The sequence below is a fragment of the Mytilus galloprovincialis genome, chromosome 1 (assembly GCF_965363235.1).
Source record: "Mytilus galloprovincialis chromosome 1, xbMytGall1.hap1.1, whole genome shotgun sequence".
NCBI lineage: Eukaryota > Metazoa > Mollusca > Bivalvia > Mytilida > Mytilidae > Mytilus > Mytilus galloprovincialis.
The window spans coordinates 53,027,149-53,045,577 of record NC_134838.1 but is presented as its reverse complement, the minus strand read 5'-3'; the positions used below and the strand labels follow the sequence as shown (position 1 = coordinate 53,045,577).

Sequence of the window (18,429 nt, the reverse complement as noted above, 5' to 3'; positions counted from 1 at the left end):
TGTTGATCCCTTTAGGAGTTATTGCCCTTTATAGTCAATTTTTAACCATTTTTCATAAATCTTAGTTATCTTTTACAAAAATCTTCTCCTCTGAAACTACTGGGCCAAATTATACCTAGTAACTTGGCCACAATCATCATTTGGGTATCTAGTTTAAAAATTGTGTCCGGTGACCCGCCGCCATGGCTAAAAATAGAACATAGGGGGTGAAATGTAGATTTTGGCTTATAACTCTGAAACCGCAGCCTTTAGAGCAAATCTGACAGGGGTAAAATTTTTTATCAGGTCAATTTCTATCTGCCCTGAAATTTTCAGATGAATCTGACAACCCGTTGTTGGGTTGCTGCCCCTGAATTGGTAATTTTAAGGAAATTTTGCTGTTTTTGGTTATTATCTTGAATATTATTATAGATAGAGATAAACTGTAAACACCAATAATGTTAAGCAAAGTAAGATTTAAAAATAAATCAACATGACGGAAATGGTCAATTGACCCCTAAGGAGTTATTGTCCTTTATAGTCAATTTTTAACAATTTTCATAAAATTTGTAAATTTTAACTAACATTTTCCACTGAAACTACTGGGCCATGTTCTTATAGATAGAGATAATTCTAAGCAGCAAGAATGCTGAGTAAAGTAAGATGTACAAACACATCACCATCACCAAAACACGATTTTGTCATGAATCCATCTGCTTCCTTTGTTTAATATTCACATAGACCAAGGTGAGCGACACAGGCTCTTTGAGCCTTTGGTTTGAAAACCATGTTAAATCTGTAGATTTTCTAAATTTATTTGACTGACTTTACCCGTCAGAAAAATAGGAGGCAAACAAAATGGATTTACTTCAGTTAAGTCAACTTTATGAGCTGTGTTGAAGACCCATCGGTGGTCTAGGGCTGTTTTTCTGCTCTTTGGTCGGGTTGTTCTCTCTCTCCACGTTTCCATTCTCAATTTTATTGAATTTAAAAATATGAATTTTATGTTCGGATTCGTTTCACAACAATTCTAAATAACTAAATGTAGACGTGCACCCGGTAATTCATTTTTTCTAATTAATGATTGTAAATTGAAAATGTGAGATCTAAAGGGAATTGATATTACGCATATATCATGTCATGCGACTTTGGATAAACCAACAGTATGTGCATATTTAATTTATTCCAAGTACATATGGACGTGTGTGTTGATTGCCTTTAAACTGTATGTACTCAATTTGATATTAAGTACGACATGTATTATGATTTACTTCGAAATCATATACTAGTACTTATATTATTTTTCTCAACTGTGTTGGAAAAAGTAGCGTTTGTAATTGTGATAAATTGTATTTTTTAAAAATTTATTCCAAGTACATATGGACGTGTGTGTTGATTGCCTTTAACTGTATGTACTCAATTTGATATTATTATTGTATTGGAAAAAGTAGCGTTTGTAATTGTGCTAAATTGTAATTTTTTTCATCTTATCGTCGAAGACCCTCTGTCAAATTTAAGATGGAGAACAGCAATAAAACTGCTATGACTTTAATTTATTCACGACTGTCTCCAAGGACACGCATTGTTCTTTTAAAATTAAATATTTCCAGTTTATACATATTTTAGAGCATCGATGTACTTCTCTATCTATTTGACTTTAGCTATAGAAATATACAAATGTAGGTTATTCATTCCGGTTAGAGTACAAAAGAGGCGTCTAAACTAAGTCTGATAGTTTAATCATTTCTATAAAATGGTAAAAAGATTGGATTTATCCTTTGATTTACGTTCATATATTGTAAAGGCTCAACATCCTGTACTTTAACAGTTTTTGAATTATGTTTAAAATTACATAAACCATAAAAGAATACTTCACATGGGATGAGTTTAACTTCTAAATTTATGCCACCTTTTAAATTATCCCACCAAACTAACAGGGTCTATAATTTTTCGACAAAACGCAGAATAGTATAAGCTGGAAAAACTTGTGTTTTATTTAATGAAAAACATTGGAGTTTCATTGATTTTTTTTCATCATGGTATGTAGTGAGCCTGGAACTATTTCAGACGGTTACACGACGTCTACGAAGAGTCGATATGGCAACCATGAAGCTGTGGGATATATCTGTCACCAAGGTTACAGTCTGGTCGGAAGTCCAATAATTACCTGCAATGGATCTCACTGGAGCACACTACCAGAATGTACATTAAACATAAAAGATGATGGTATGTATATATTTTATTCTTTACATACATTTATATAAAATGAGATGTGGTATGATTTCCTAACGAGTCAAACATCCATCAGAGTTAAAATTAAGGGGTAGAAAGAAATTTTAAGCCAACCATACGGCATTCAACAATATTAGAAACACAAAACAAATCCAACGGGGTAAATATAAAACAAGGAGATGTGATATGATTGACAACGTAAAAACTACATACCAGAGTTAAAATGAAGTGATAGTAGACAAATATAGACCAACTGTAACCCTTCAACAATGAGAAAAACCTATACACAATAGTCGACTATAAATGGCGGCGACATTAAACATGTGAAACAATTTTAACTAGAAAATTAAAGGCCTATTTATAAGTAAACAATTTCCGAAAAACAAATCCAACGGGTTAAATATAAAACAAGGAGATGTGGAGAAAAACTACCCACCAGAGTTAAAATAAACAAAAATAGACCAACTGTAACCCTTCAACAATGAGAAAATCCAATAAAAGTCTCCGACATGAAAAATATGAAACAATTCGAACGAGAAAAATAACGCTTTATTTTATAACCAAACAATTTACGAAAAACAATATTCATGAACCTAGTACGACAACTACTATACTACAGGCTCCTGACTTTGGACAGGCACATAAGAAATGTGGCATGATTAATAAAATGAATTTAAGAATGGAAATGGGGAATGCGTCAAAGAGACAACAACCCGACCAAAGAGCAGACAACAGCCGAAGACCACCAATAGGTCTTCAATGCAGCGAGAAACTCCGACACCAGGAGGCGTGCTTCTGCTGGCCCCTTAACAAAAATGTATACTAGTTGAGTGCGAATGGGTGTCATACTAAACTCTGAAATATACACAAGAAACTAAAATTAAAAATAATACAAGACTTACACATGCCAGAGGCTCCTGACTTAGGACAGGCGCAAAAATGCGGCGGGGTTAAACATGTTTTCTGAGATCTCAACCATCCCCCTAAAACTTTAGCCAAAGTAGAAAAAACCAAACACACAACAATACGCACAGTAAAACTGAATTCAAAAGAAGTCCGAGTCTGATGTCAGAATAGGTAACATGCTTGTGACCTCTCAACTCTCCCTTAATCTAAAAATGACTGGGATTTTTACTGTTTTCATTTATTTTAAATATCTGTTAAGATATTGAAATTCCACACACAAAAAAGGTTAAGAGAAGAAAATGCGAGTTCAAGTAAAGGTGAATTTTTATCCTTTTCCGTATGCGTTATAAACATTTAACCTGGGGTCCAACCAGTGCAAATCAGTCATCGAGTATCACGCAGTGCGAATTAATTGCAATCTATAATAACATATTGTAGAAGAAGTGCGAATTAATTGTAATCTATAATAACATTATTGTACAAGAGATACATAAATATGAGAAATATAGTTTACAATAACCTAAGTACAACATAACAATTGAAAAAAACCGTCTTAAGAATGTCCTACAGTAATAGAAAAGATAAGTTATGTCATGCAATGTCTTATTCACTCTGAAGACACAACCCTATAAACCATTACGTTCTTTCAATATAGAATGTTCAGATATATTTCTTTTCGTTTCGTTTTCATTAAGTTCTTAATTAAGTTTTCCCTAATCGAAAAAAGCATTTCAGAACAAATGTCAACATTTATTTAGTCTTAATCTTTGGTTTGAAATAAGTCTGCACAAATACACTCCATATCAGTAAACTGTTAAACACTGTTGGATAGTCTTACTGATCATACAAGTCATATGATAAGTACTAAACGAAAAGCAAAAGGAAAAAGACTAAAAATACTGATTTGAGAGTACCCACCAAACAAACCGGACACCAGAAACGAGTTGAAGAAATATACACACCGTGAGTTGGAACGGTCAACCATATCTAAACATCACTCTAAAAAAAATCAGCAGCAAACGTACGATTGTAACTTGTGTCGTACATTTCAATAGAGCATATACAGTTTTCCATGTGAGACAATTGCTGATGTACTATTATTTTTATTTGATAAAGTTAAGACAAGTTTCTCTGTTTGTTTTGTCGCATTTTGCAGTATTAGTGAAAAAGTGTTTCATGTTTTGAAATACAATGTTTTGTGATTGGTAACGGTAATCATTGCTGCAGATTGGATATTTATCTTCTAACTTTTTGTCTCAAGCTATTCTGATGGAAGGTAGGTATGCCAGAAAAGCACACATTGTGTACTAAGTTCGGTGTCAGTCGTCTAAGATCGGTATCACTCGCTAAGATCGGTATCACTCGTCTAAGATCGGTGTCTATAGTTTAAAATAATGTAAAAGAGGATTTGAATTTTAATGTTCTGAAAGTAAATTATATTATCGATCTTTGTGGTAACATATTGAAAATGGACATATTAGGACATCATATTTGACCAGCTGCTCCAGAACAATATTTTATAGATATTGTTGTTATTCAAAGATAATGTCTAAATTGAAAATCTTTAAATATTCCAAATCTACCACTAAAATAATACAATAGTGAGTCACAAGTAAAACAGCCAAAAGTTTTGAAGTTGAATAATTTTCTCCTAACTTTATTTTTCTGTTATTTTGATAAATTGATCGATTTTTTGTGTTTGCGCCACTTTCAGCGCTATTGGCAGTTTCGTTGCGGTCGGCACTTTCAGCACTATTTGCTTTTTCGTTGCGGTCGGTTTGTATACGCGGAGGAAACTCGGCGCCTGCAGAGAACCAGAAACTTCCCTTTTAAAAAAAGACTAGGGTATAACGGACAATCTCGCAGTGTTGACAGGCTAATGAAAAAGTAGATGAACCATTTAGACCAATGGGTCTACGACGCTTTCCACATTTATAGACACATCTGTGTATCATTAACAGCTAGATGTGTGTTAGCTTATGTGTGTTGTTGGGTTATGCACGAACACCTCGCATACCTCTTATTATAAAAATGTAATATAAAATCAATTAGAAAGTCAAATCCTTCGTGAACATCAATATTAGCAGCGTGAAAAGTAATAAGCGCATGTTTGTAAAAACGTGTATTTGTAATATACATAACAAACAAAAAATAGGAAAAAATATCAGATTCCAGTATAAGCTATATCGCAATACGTCACAAAATACAACGTAATAAATAACATTCTTTAAAGTACTTAGTTCACAGTTCAATCGATATATAAATTGATATGAACCAAAAGTATATGTTAGGTTAAACTTCACTGATGTGATTTTAAATAGATTTATGTTGCAAATCTTATTTTATATTATTGTATAGTCAAAATGTATTATCATAAACAAATACGAGCATGAAAAATGTCATTCTCATTACAAGTATAAACTTCACGATAAACTAATTGTTTACGTCAGTTTCCTTGGTCGCCATTTCCCAGCTGATTAGATACATTTGTATTCTGGAAATAAAGTAAGGAAACTAATTGAATTTGTTTTGTGGGATTATTTACAACCTGTTGGTCTTGAGTATTTTTCACTGACAAATTTGAAATAGGAAATCCTTAACATAAAATGACTGTGTTTATTGCTAAAGATGAAGATGAGGGATAATTGTTTAAAAATAAGCCTTTCAAATAAAGTTAAAACGCCATTTTATTCAGATTAAAACCCCCTTAAAACAACAAATTATAAAAGAAAAAAAGTTGAGAAAAAGCTGAAACAATTTATTAAAACAAAATACACACAAACAACAAGTGAAAAACAGTAGTGGTTCCACTGAAATATGAGTAAAAGAAGAATTTAGTTAGTCAATGTAAGAAATGTTCCAATTTACGTAACCACAATCCTGACAAGTGTCCTCTTTTCCCCGGATGGTACACCCCGATAAAGACTTATCACCGGGATCTGCTTACCATTCAGGATCACCTGAGATCACATGGTATTTGGTGGGGTCTTTAGTTTTCTATGTTATGGTTTGTGTACTGTTTGTCTATTCTTTTTAAGCTATGGCGTTGTCAGTATTATCGACGTATGAGTTTGAAAGCTCCTTTGATATCTTTCGTCTTTCTTTTTTAAATTGGAAATATTATGTTACGTCGCCGCTTGCGGACAATCAATCCCGTAACCCGGTTTCGTCTTGCACATGCATGAAATATTTACTACTGGACGTTAATTAACCAATACTCATTCATTCAAACAGGAAACCACTTTGTAGTCAATGCTAATAACAGGTTTTAATAGTAAATTTCATATTCATCAATAATTTAATTCGACTTATACTATGGCAGTTTTTTTTTATACCAGGATAAAGAGTTTTCGTGTACTATTGAATTATCCAAAAACTGGTAAATTGTCAGAAACGAAACTTTTATCAAGTAATTTCTTTAAAAGTTAGAGAATTCAAATCGTGATATTGACGGACTGTAATAAATTTCCCTTTACTTTCTTTGGGTTTGTTTGATTTGCAGTAACCGTTGCCAATTAGTCAGTTAAACACATGACAATTAATATCTTTATTTTAAAAGTACTGCGAATCAGATTTAGTATATTATATACAGTGATGTAGAAAAATGTGTAGCACTCCGGGTACTATTTCTCATGGATTTCCCTTGGGATCTAAATCCGCATATGCTAAAGACGATCAATTGGGATTTGTGTGTCATGATAGTTATAAACAAACGGGGACTCCAACAATAACATGTAATGGCACACATTGGATTGGTTCACCTAAATGTTCGTTGGATTTTATTGATGATGGTTAGTAAAGTTTTATATTTTTTAAGATAAATCAAATTAACTAATTTGTAACGTAAAAAAAAGGATATATATATATATATATATATAAGACGAATAAAGAGATAACTTGAAGGACTAATGTCTTCACACTAATAACGGAATTTAGATACGGAGGACTCTGAATAATTTACTGTTTAGATTTGTTAAAACGTATATCAATAAAATAAAATGTTAGTCAGTGTTACAAATTGCAGAACGACATCATTAACCAAAGATATTATTTTTTTTATTTGAATAACCATTCATCGTTTTATTTCGGATATAATTTGTGCTTGGTTAGGAATATCCTTCTTCTTCATCTTTCATTTCCAGAAAGAAAGAGAGAAAAAAACCCCGCTGTTGACATTTATAATTTTATCACATATTCCGAAATCCCTCAAAATAATGCTGGTAAAGCTCTGGTTCACATCATACCTTTTAGTTTAATACACATTTAAAATCTTTGGAGGCCCAGGTACTAGAATTTGTTTTATTCATAAAACGGTTGTGGAAAAAAATCAGAAATCAGTTGCAAAAATGAAGTTGAAGGTAACATGTGTTTGCTTAACATATTGTATACCCAATATCTACTGTTTATGACTGAGGACTGTATAGAATGAAATTCAAAACAGTGTGGCTGTTGCCATTGATTGACACATTAAATTCATCCATTGACTGGGCAAATTTACGTGAACGTTTGTATGTAACGACCACTGCTCACTGTGTACTTTTTAAAGACACTTAAACTATGGGGTCACCAAAGGTTCTCAACACCTCAATAAAGTAATTCGAAAAAAATTAATCAGAAATGACACGATGTTTTGATTTAATCAATTATATAAATCAAAACATAAAGGTTATTCCTGATTATTTTTTCGAATTATTTTATAATTAAAGGCGTTAAGAAACCTTTGGTGACCCCACAGTTTAAATGTCTATCGTAGGTACGTCGTGAACAGTGGTTGTTACAAACAACCGTTCACCTAAATTGTCCCAGTCAATGGATTAATTTAATGTGTCAATCAATGGCCACAGCCACACTGTTTTGAATTTCATTCTATTGTTCTCTAGAAGTCTTTTGTTTATTTGTGTACGCTGGTTGCTTTCTCATTGATGTGTACTATTCATCTCATTAATTCATTGTACAAAGTCATATGTATTTGCCATATTCAAATCGAAGATTGGAGAGGTAAAAAGTGAATATTCCAGCTTGACTTGTTTTCATACAATATTTTAAGTCGTAGGAAAGTTCAATACATCAACATCTCAAAATCCTCCCATTAGTTACCATCGTGTTAATATACTAAAATGAAAGTATATTCTATTTAAGTTTTTCAATAAAGGCAATAACCCGAAAACGGACCGCCCTCCTCTATCAAGTCTGTGTGAGCATTTCTCATGGATTTGCATAAATTGTATCGTTATAAAAATATTTTCGTTATTTTTCAGTTTGGTTCTGGTTGCTGATTGGTTTAGGACTTTTGCTAACCATCGCTATTATAACAGCATTGTGTTTGTATTGCACAAAACGACACAGGTAAGCCAACGTGGATTCTTTGAAAGAATTGGATATACTCTAGTAAAATGTTACTGTATGTACAAACACACAAAAAAAAAAAGCAGTATAAACAACCAAAATCGACTTTTGTTTATTTCAATTTATATAAGGAAAATTAATATTCGACACACATAACAATAAAATAGAGAATAGGAATGTATCGAAGAGTCAACCCGACCACATAGCCCAAATAGCGAGCAAACCACGTACTCCTAGGCGGGTTTCAGCTGGTCCAAAAGTACAAAAAATAAATCGAAAGCTCACACTACTATCTTCAATGAAGTACAAACCCCAAAGGTCTTCTATAGAAATAAATAAATAGTCACATGGACTTCTCAAATATGACAGTAGAACTGATGCTAGTCAAAGGCGTAGATTCTTTTTTCAGTAAAACTTTTGGAATATTTGGTCCTTCAACTGCGTACTTGATTTTTTCTTTAACTATTTGTTGCTGTTTTAACTCAACAATTATCTAATATCGATATTTTTGAAAATGGTCGTTCAAACATTAAACTAACAGTTCTGTCATATTTGAAAGAGAGAACTAACCAATTTTGTGTTTGAATTATTTCCCATCAGGGCTTATTTCAAAATGTTTTAAATCGTTACTGAAATATACTTCGAGAGGACATCCTTACCATACAAACACTGTACCGAAGGTAAAGTATACAAAACTATCAGAAAAATACATATTTTGGTTAGTGATTGATAGTCTTTAACTGCAATTGTATCACAGAAAAACATATACTATATATAACTTGTCTTTTTTTAATGTTGTCGCATCGTCGATATATTGAGTGCATTGCAATGTAGATATGCACTTTGCTTTTAAATTTCAAGTACGTTTAGACAACTTTCCAACTTTGACTCTGATATACAGAGAAAATTGGTAATATAATGGAGAATGTGTCAAAGAGACAACAACCCGACCAAAGAGACGAAAACATCCCAAGGCTGCTAATGGGTCTTCAACACAGTGAGAAAATCCCGCACTCGGAGGCGGGGTTACGCTGCCTCATTAACAATAATGCATATTAGTTCAGAAAAATGGACGCCACACTTAACTCTGAAACATATAAGTTAACATTAATTGCTTCTTTATTTTTCGAAATTATTTTTTTCATTCTTGTCTTTCAGGTATCGTCGCCGTAATCGAGTTCGTGCTTTGAATTCTGATGACGACGAACAATTTGGCTGCTGTGGGGGATGTTGTGATTATGGTGGAAGTTGTGATGTCTGTGGATGCATTGATTACTATGGATGCTGTGCGTTGTATGGTTGCTGTGGTTACCTTGGGGTGTGTAGTTGGTTTTTCGGTTGTTGTCGATGTTGTCGAGAACCACTCGAAAGTCACCGGAAAAGAATGGATGTTACCGGTAACGTTTTCTATATTAATCATCAAAACGTAACTCCAAGAATATCAACAAGATGGGAAGAGCTGCCAAAACGAGGTCGATTATCTAATAAAACGGCAATGAGATTAAAAAAGAAAAGACAGCGAATGCTTGAAAACCGAGATTATGTGTCAGAACGTGTCGAAAACCCTTTAAACGACGAAACGTATGGTAAAGTAAGAAGGAGTGCAAAAGACTTAGATATATGGTTGCCGCATTCAAATCCAGTTCGGAGTATTAATACTAGTACTAAATGAATAAGACACGCTCTTGAAATGACTTTGATATATTTTGTTTGATTCCAAGAAATAGATGAAGATTAATGACAAATTATCAAAGCAGTAAATGCATATAATAATATTTAAAAGAGCAATCTTAATATCGTATTACAGATAGTAGTTATTTTATTATTTATTTTATACTGCTTTGTTTTCCCTTTAATACAAAACAAAAAAACAAACTACAAATGTTAAAGAGTGTATTGTTTTAGTTACTTAATTTTTACTGTGCTCTTTGTTCTACCACTGCTCGAAATAACAAGGGATTGTTTAGTACAAATTCGTGAACTTGCTTATATGTACTGCTTAACCCCCCTTAAAAAAAACCTACTTTTGTTCGTTTAGAATTTTATGTTTATGTCAATTAATATATATATATATATATGTAGTTTCCTTTTGATTCATCCCAAATTTTATCTTGATAGAGAGAGTTATTTTGAAAAAAATCTAAAGATGCTTAACATATTAAGATATATTTTATGGGTGTTCCAACTAAACGTAAACAGGTTAAGAAAGAAAAAAACAAAATAGTTTAAATAAATAGCGTTAGCATATATACATAACGACTATTAGAAATGTATTAATCTTTTTCTTAATACAGATTTTGAATATCAGAAAGGTATTCAACTTTTTGTTTTTGTTTCATTCATGTTTGTGCATTTGGGTCCCTATAACAAAGACCACAATGACCATATGGGTAAAACATATGCTGATGTTACCAATACAGACTTGAGTTATGTCGCTTATAGGAATCATAATCTGATGCAACGATAGTTCTCTTTGCGATCTGCATTGTTAATATTGTTTCTGGTTTCTATTTAATTAATTTTATTCAACTTCTATATTTGTTCATGTAAAATTTAAATTTAAATGTTTTATTGTCATTAAACTATTATAAATCATAGCATCAAAGTTTTACATAACCACTACACAACACACACACGTAACAAGATAATTACTAGTATACAAAATTAATAGTGTGCATACAATGTAAGGATAAAACTTACACACATCCGAAATACTACAAAGAAACTTATAAAAAAGCAGGGTTTTAATTTGATTGTCAGACGGTGTTTGCGCGTTTCGTCTACAGTAGCGCTCGAAAAAAAAACCTAATTAGAATCCCAAATTCAACATGAAGATGAAGAGCATTGCTCTAGCATAAATTACATTAAAAAAAAGTTATGCAAAATACACGTAAGACCATCAATGACAGGTTGAGAAAAGTGTAACGAATTTGACAGTATTATATAAACAATACATCTACAGAAAAAAACGTATCAATATGTCATGCTAACACAATAGTTACTTTGGGCAATCTCCAATTTACCGGCTCCAAAACCATGTCTCAGATTTCCAATATTGTGTCCTATCACGGTAATATATCTGAGACTATTTGTAAAGACCTTATCATTCGCGAATGTGTAAAATTGATTTACTTACTTTTCAACTTGACCTTGTACCCAATAATTCATGTTAAATTCATGCTTCACGACTTTTCTTCTGCGTTGCTGATTTTGTGCTGCGTTGCTGATTTTATTCTCCGTTGCTGTTTTGTTCTCCGTTGCTGTTTTTGTTCTCCGTCAAGAATGACAGACCATGTCACACTCTTGTACAGTAACACCACTCATTGTTATGAAACACACACACTATAATTCACAAATTAACATATACATATACTAGTATGATAAATGAAGAATAAAATAAATACGAAGTTAACTAAACGCAATTGTGTGTTTACGACACGAGTTATCTCGATCATGCTACGCGGTGCTAATCCTGACTTCTTATGAAAACAAAATCTCAAAGATTTGTGACAGCTACAAGTGCATATTCGTCGAGTATTCGCCTTAAATGAAGATTACTAAAAGTTTTTGGATACATATAAAAAAAGAAGATGTAGTATGATTGACAATGAGATGTACTCTCCACAAGAGACCAAATGACACAGATATTACCAATTATAGGTCACCATACGGCCTTCAACAATGATCAAAGCCTATACCGCATATTCAGTTATTAAATGCCCCTTTTAAGTTCCATGATCGTAAGGACCAGAACATTCATATTTTGTTGTTGGGGATCATTGCTTTTTTTGTCCCCTTCCAAACTCCCACCTCCATCCCCAATGTTTGTTTTCTCTCTTGACAAAAACAGTGGCAAGCAATCTGTTTTAAATTTATTTTAATAGTTTAAAATAGTTACAAACTATTTTTCATCTACTTATTGAAACATATTTAAAAAAAAAAAAAAATCGAATGTAACATTTTATTACAAAAACACATGCCCTAGTTTCTGTGTGATATGCAAATACGGTTATGTAACAGTTAGGTTTAAAATAGAATATTGAAATTATAAACATGAAGCTTTACATCAAATATCTTTGTTCCTGTGCCTGATTGATTAGCTTCCGTTTTTAGTCCTTGTTAATATTTAGTATGTGTAATATGATTCCTAGTGATGTATTGTTGTATGATATATACGTATTTTACGATTTGTTATGTTTCTTGTTTGTTGTGTGAAGTGAGCCATTGAACTATATGGGCTTAACGTGCTATTCCAATTATTAATGAAGGTTATTGACCTTATTGTACCTTTCATTTCAACTCAATAACTTATGGCTGGCTCAAACCCAACTATAAACCTAAACATATTATTTTTTGATAAAGATACCACTGATCTTTCTTAGTTTTGTGCGTTAAAAGCGCTTTTTGGTATTATGGAAAGTGACCGCTACATTCCATCTTATGAATAAATTGGGATCATATAATGTATTTAACATAATAAATATAAAGAACCATGCAGAACATTATCTTGACTATGGTATCATTGCTACACATTTTTATTTCTGAAGTTCAATTGTTTAAAATGACTACTTATTTATCATTTCATTAGCTGTATTAATTGAGTGATGCTCAACGTCAACTTGTACTAAAATTCGCTACTACCCCTACGGCCCTACCTTTACATTGGGCCTACTTCAGAATTCAATTTTGACCGCAAACATATGCTTTTATACTAAAAACATTCTCAAGTTACATTTTGTATGTCTCTATGAGATAAAACATAGAGGACATATCTGGGAACTAGTACGTAAACTATCAAAGTATCTATGAATATTATATATCTCCCCCAAAGAGGCGTGGTTTATGAAGCAGCTATATTTACAAAGTGCAAACTAGACCGACTCGATGCTCGAATAAAGGTAACATGCAGCTGGAGGTTAAATCCCTTACCGCGCAAATTATTCTTACTTCTATTTAACATAATATAAGACGATGTGGTGTGAAGACTTTCAATCTTTGATCAGTTTTTGCATTTATTTCAAATGCATCTTGCTTATTGGAGAAGCAGCAGATGCTGCTAGTTAAATAAGGTATTTGTTTGAACTCACGAAAACACTTATTTTTTATTACATTAATGCTTTTTTTAAAATTCAACTGTTTTGTTATAACATGTATAACACAATACCGTTTTTTCGATAAAAGTGAAAAGGTCACTTTACAAAATAGCAAGCATACTTTTTATATAACTGATTGTAAATGTGACGCCGTGTTACACAATTGGTTGTTTTAAAAGCGACAGAGACGGATTCATATATTAAGCACTTGTTGCTTGTTTCTGAATCCTATTTGTGTATATGTTCATAATTATACTTGAATTATTCACAATAAAACCATTGTTTACACCAAAAGCGACCTCTCGAATCAGTTTAGAATTATTTTTGAAAATTAATTATTGTATCTTCTACGTGCACTTACCAATATCTTATTCATAAAACAATAATAATGTTTCTTTTGATACTTAAACTGTCTGAGCTTTACTGTCAAACTTAATCTCATAGTGTTCAAACAATGAATGCAGCACTATTCTGGGTCAAGTTTAATAGTACATTTGATTTCAGCTACGCCCATCTAACGCTTTGAGGAAATACAATCTGTTTTGTTTCTTATTTTGATTGTGTAAGTCGTTCGTTGATACGAAGTGTGTAATTGCTCATTCAAATACACTATAAAAAGTTCAAAATTTAATTTCGTACAACTTTCATGTACTGATTATGATGTTTTCAGGTACTGATTATGACATATTAACAAAAAAACAAGCTTGCTTTGATGTATTTAGAGGAAATACAATATAGATTCGCCCTAGTAAAATTCATTTGTCTCTGACATGCATATTATAATTTCTTTACTTTACCTTCACCCCGATTTGCATAATGACATCGTAGATATTATTATCGTTGCACAATTCATCATTTGCGGTTTGGTCATCAATTTCCTTGTGTGTGTTTGTGTCAACAAAAACACATAAATCAAAATGTGGTATAAAAGAGTTGAGTCCGATGGACATAGACATACTTACTTGGAAATCTCATAACCACTTCACAACAAGGTAGGTTTTAATTATTGAAATTTGTTTTAGAATTGACTTTTGATTTTTTAGTTAATATGCGGTTGCATTTTTTTTTATCAAATAGACTTTTCACAAATGTTTTACATATCTTTTATACTTACTAAGAAAAATGTGGTTAAATGATTGTAGTCAGCTTTTTTGCCTTGATTCAATTACTGTTAGTATGAAAACAAATCGCAGTTTCATTATTTTTATACAATAATTTTAATGAATAACTCATGTAACTGTTGCAACCGTTTTATTGTTTATTATCAGTGTTTTCATTAAAAAAAAACTTAGTGAAAAAAAATAAAACATTTTGAAACAAAACTTTCAAAATGCACTAATACGCTTTTTTTCTTATCATATTTAATATAGTTTGTGTATGGTAATGATTCAGGAAAATCTTATGAAAAGATAATAGTGAAAAATTGACCAATTTATGTGGAAAGCAAAAACAAAACGATAATATATCTTTTTTTTATAAATTTTAAAATAACCTTTATATTTCTTTTCAGATATTTTCAAGATGATTTTATTCCACACCATATTTCTATTGATGACAGTTGCCGCAGTGGCACCAATGGCACCTAAAGGTAATACCAATTTACAAAATAATTTAATTTTTAATATAATTTTATGATAATAAAATGCACAGAAATAACTAAACTAAAAACAATAGTTATCAAAGGTACCAGGATAATAATTCTATACGCCAGACGCGCGTTCCGTCTACATAAACTTTATCAAAGTGATTTTTTTGAACTTTTCGTCAATATATAGTAACAGTATTTTTATATTGGAATCATTTTTTTTTATTGTTTCTTGCATATTTTGATTTGAAATGTATTATTTTCTTTTTATATTTCCTTTCGCTGTTGCCTTTTCAAACATCATTTCAACAATTTCTTACCGGAATCGGCTCTGTACTAATTATATAATTCATTTCTATAGAATATTCCCCAAAGAAAAAAAGTGGAACTTGTCCAAAAGAAACACATGCCGAACTAGCAGTTTGCAAGGAAGAATGTAAAAATGACCAAGGATGTCCAGGAGTCGAGCTTTGCTGCCGACTAAGCGCCTGTTCAACTTACTGCCGAAGTCCAGTTGGTCATCAAAGCGGGAAACGCACATCACTCGTACTGACTGATGCTGGTAGCCATTTGGGAGCAAGTGGCATTGGATCGTCCCGTGGTATGAATGATAATTTAGCAGCACACTCATCTTCTTCTGGAACTGGTGCAACAGGAAGAGGTCACTCATCGTCTGCTATTATTAGAGGTTCCTCAAGTGGCATGTCTAGCGTTGTATCCCTTGATGACCATAACTGTAACCATGTTTGTGGACAAGGGAAATCATGCCCTTCAGGACACAAATGCGTACTAGACGGTTGTAGAAGTTACTGTGTAGAAACATCAGGGGGAGCTGGTTTATCTGATACGTTAAGCAGAGGTTCATCTGTGTCTGGGATCATTAGAAGTTCATCATCTGCAATGTCTAGTGTAAGAGATAGTAGCAGGCTAGACAGTAACTGTGATTATGCATGTGGAGTAGAAAAACCGTGTCAATCTGGATATAAATGTGTTGAAGAAGGATGCAATAGTTACTGTGTGCAAGGTTCTGGAAGTATTAATGGTATCCCAAAACTGTCAGAAACCTTAACGGGTAGAGACAATAATGCAGCAATTATCAGAAGTTCATCATCAGGCGGTCACGGAATGACAAGGGTTTCATCAATCAATGGCGCATCGAGTATAAAATGCGTAAACGATTGCGGTGGAGATATACCTTGTGGATCTGGATATAAATGTGTTCACGAAGGATGTAGCAGTTACTGCGTTAAAACTACTTCTGCAGCTATGATTGGTTCATCTGGTGGACACACAATGTCTGAAATGGTAGGAGGTTCCCACTCTGGAATGTCCAGTAGCTCATCTGGCAGGAAAACCGCGTCTGGAATTGCAAGAAATTCCCACTCTGCAATGTCCAGTGGATCATCTGGGGTTGGCAGATCATCTACAAAATGTACAAATGAATGTGGGCAAGATTTAGCCTGTGGAACAGGATATGCTTGTGTACATGAAGGCTGCAGCAGCTTCTGCATTAGAAAATCTTCTGATGGTATGATTGGTACGTCTCGTCATTCTTCAATAGGCAGCTTAGATTCACTTGGTGGTATCCACAATGTAGGTGACAGTCGTGCATCTGGAGGTCATCGTACAGGTGCTGATATTTTGGACGCAATATCAGCTTCCAGAATAGGTTCGACAAATGAAGGGACATCTGATTGCAGAAAACTGTGTTCTACCAATGCAGATTGTAAATCAACCCTTAAAGAATGTGTCCTTGTTAGTTGCCACAGATTTTGTCGAAGAATAAGAGTTTCAAATAGTTACGCACCGTAGTAACTTTAAAACATAGAAGAAATCCATATTTTTTTTTATATAAACTGATTTACTGATTTACATGAAATAAAAAAGTTAAATACCCTATTTCTATTTACATTATTGTAGAAATAATACGACAGTACAAGGAGAAATTTTTATTTCAATTAAAACCATGAAACATCAATGTGGACAAAGATATACTCAGACACACAGACAAACACGACAGAAATAAGGAATAAGATGGTGGTTTCCTCATACAGTAAATTTATTTAAATATTATGGCAAATTGACCTTAAATGGATTTTGCTATTATTTTAAGTATGTGTTTGGTGATGAATCTCTTCACATGTTTCGGTTCTAACACATCATTGGGATTCGATTGGTTGGCTTTTAGCGTTCCTGTTAAAGGTTGATAAAAGATAGAGTTTTTTTTCACGCATACAGTGTATACAGTTTTGTTTTCATTATTATGAAAAATATCCAATTACTTTAAGTAGTAATTCAGGACTTGGTCAATGTATAAGATTAACTAAAGTGTACTTAAACATTCTTAAGTTTGGCAGTTCCAATTGATTTTAAAATTCGCTCCGCAACTCTCTCTTTCTGTATACATATATATTGATATAGCTAATAGTATACATTAGCAAAAAGGAGTTTTATTTTCGTTGCAGCCTTGCAGGTTTTTTCTACAAACTGCTGAAAACTAGTGTACAATCAAGTATTACACAAGTTGTATTGCTTTATTTTAAGACTTGTTTCAGTCATAGAAAATGTTAATATTTTAGTCTTGAATACATGTATTCATATTAACTCATAATATATATCAGAATCAATTATATGTTTTGGGAGCTGAAGACGAAGGAAATATAAACTATCAGACTGGATTGTCACATAATATACCCTGACTGAAACCTGAGTTACACTTATATTACGGCTTATGTCTGTCTCATTTTGATTAATTTCGGCCATCTGTTGAGATTCAAAATAGCAAGATTTTAAAGTCATATGGCCTTTAAAGTTCAACAACATGAACTTGTTACACAACGTGTGTATAGAGCCTCTTTTTAAATAGTCAAATTTCTTTATGTATATCTAATGAAATGTAGGACCTCCGAGTTTCTCGCTGCATTGAAGACCCATTGGTGGCCTTCGGCTGTTGTCTGCTCTTTGGTCGGGTTGTTGTCTCTTTGACACATTCCCCATTTCCATTTTCAATTTTACTACTGTGGAATAATTGTTTTCCAGTACTCTATTTCGTCGACGATTTTCAAGATGCGATTGACTTATTCGTGACACTTCTCGTTAGAACTTCAGTAATCGCAAAGTGCGATAGAAAGGGAAAAATCATGACTAAAGAAAACGTCAACGAAAGTTGAAGGAAGATTGTACTAAACGATTCTGAAATCTAAAAAAAATTGATACACTAAATCACCTACCTTTCCTTTTCATTCTTTAATTTGCCGTTTCAAAATCTAAAGGACTATGGGTAATCTT

At 32.7% G+C, this 18,429-nt stretch overlaps 2 protein-coding genes across 2 annotated transcripts; both read left to right on the top strand.

The window, feature by feature from the left end:
* The first annotated feature begins 6,697 nt into the window (after positions 1-6,697).
* On the top strand, positions 6,698-10,261 carry LOC143081551 (uncharacterized). The gene is made up of 3 exons (XM_076257385.1): positions 6,698-6,908; positions 8,376-8,463; positions 9,622-10,261. The coding sequence occupies exons 1-3, from the start codon at positions 6,722-6,724 to the stop codon at positions 10,133-10,135; spliced, it is 789 nt and encodes a 262-aa protein (XP_076113500.1). The 5' UTR covers positions 6,698-6,721; the 3' UTR covers positions 10,136-10,261.
* Positions 10,262-14,417: 4,156 nt separating this feature from the next.
* Positions 14,418-17,040, top strand: LOC143078097 (uncharacterized). Its single transcript, XM_076253076.1, has 3 exons — positions 14,418-14,548; positions 15,067-15,144; positions 15,503-17,040. Exons 2-3 carry the CDS (start codon positions 15,078-15,080, stop codon positions 16,951-16,953), a joined length of 1,518 nt encoding a protein of 505 aa, XP_076109191.1. The 5' UTR covers positions 14,418-14,548; positions 15,067-15,077; the 3' UTR covers positions 16,954-17,040.
* Positions 17,041-18,429: the final 1,389 nt, after the last annotated feature.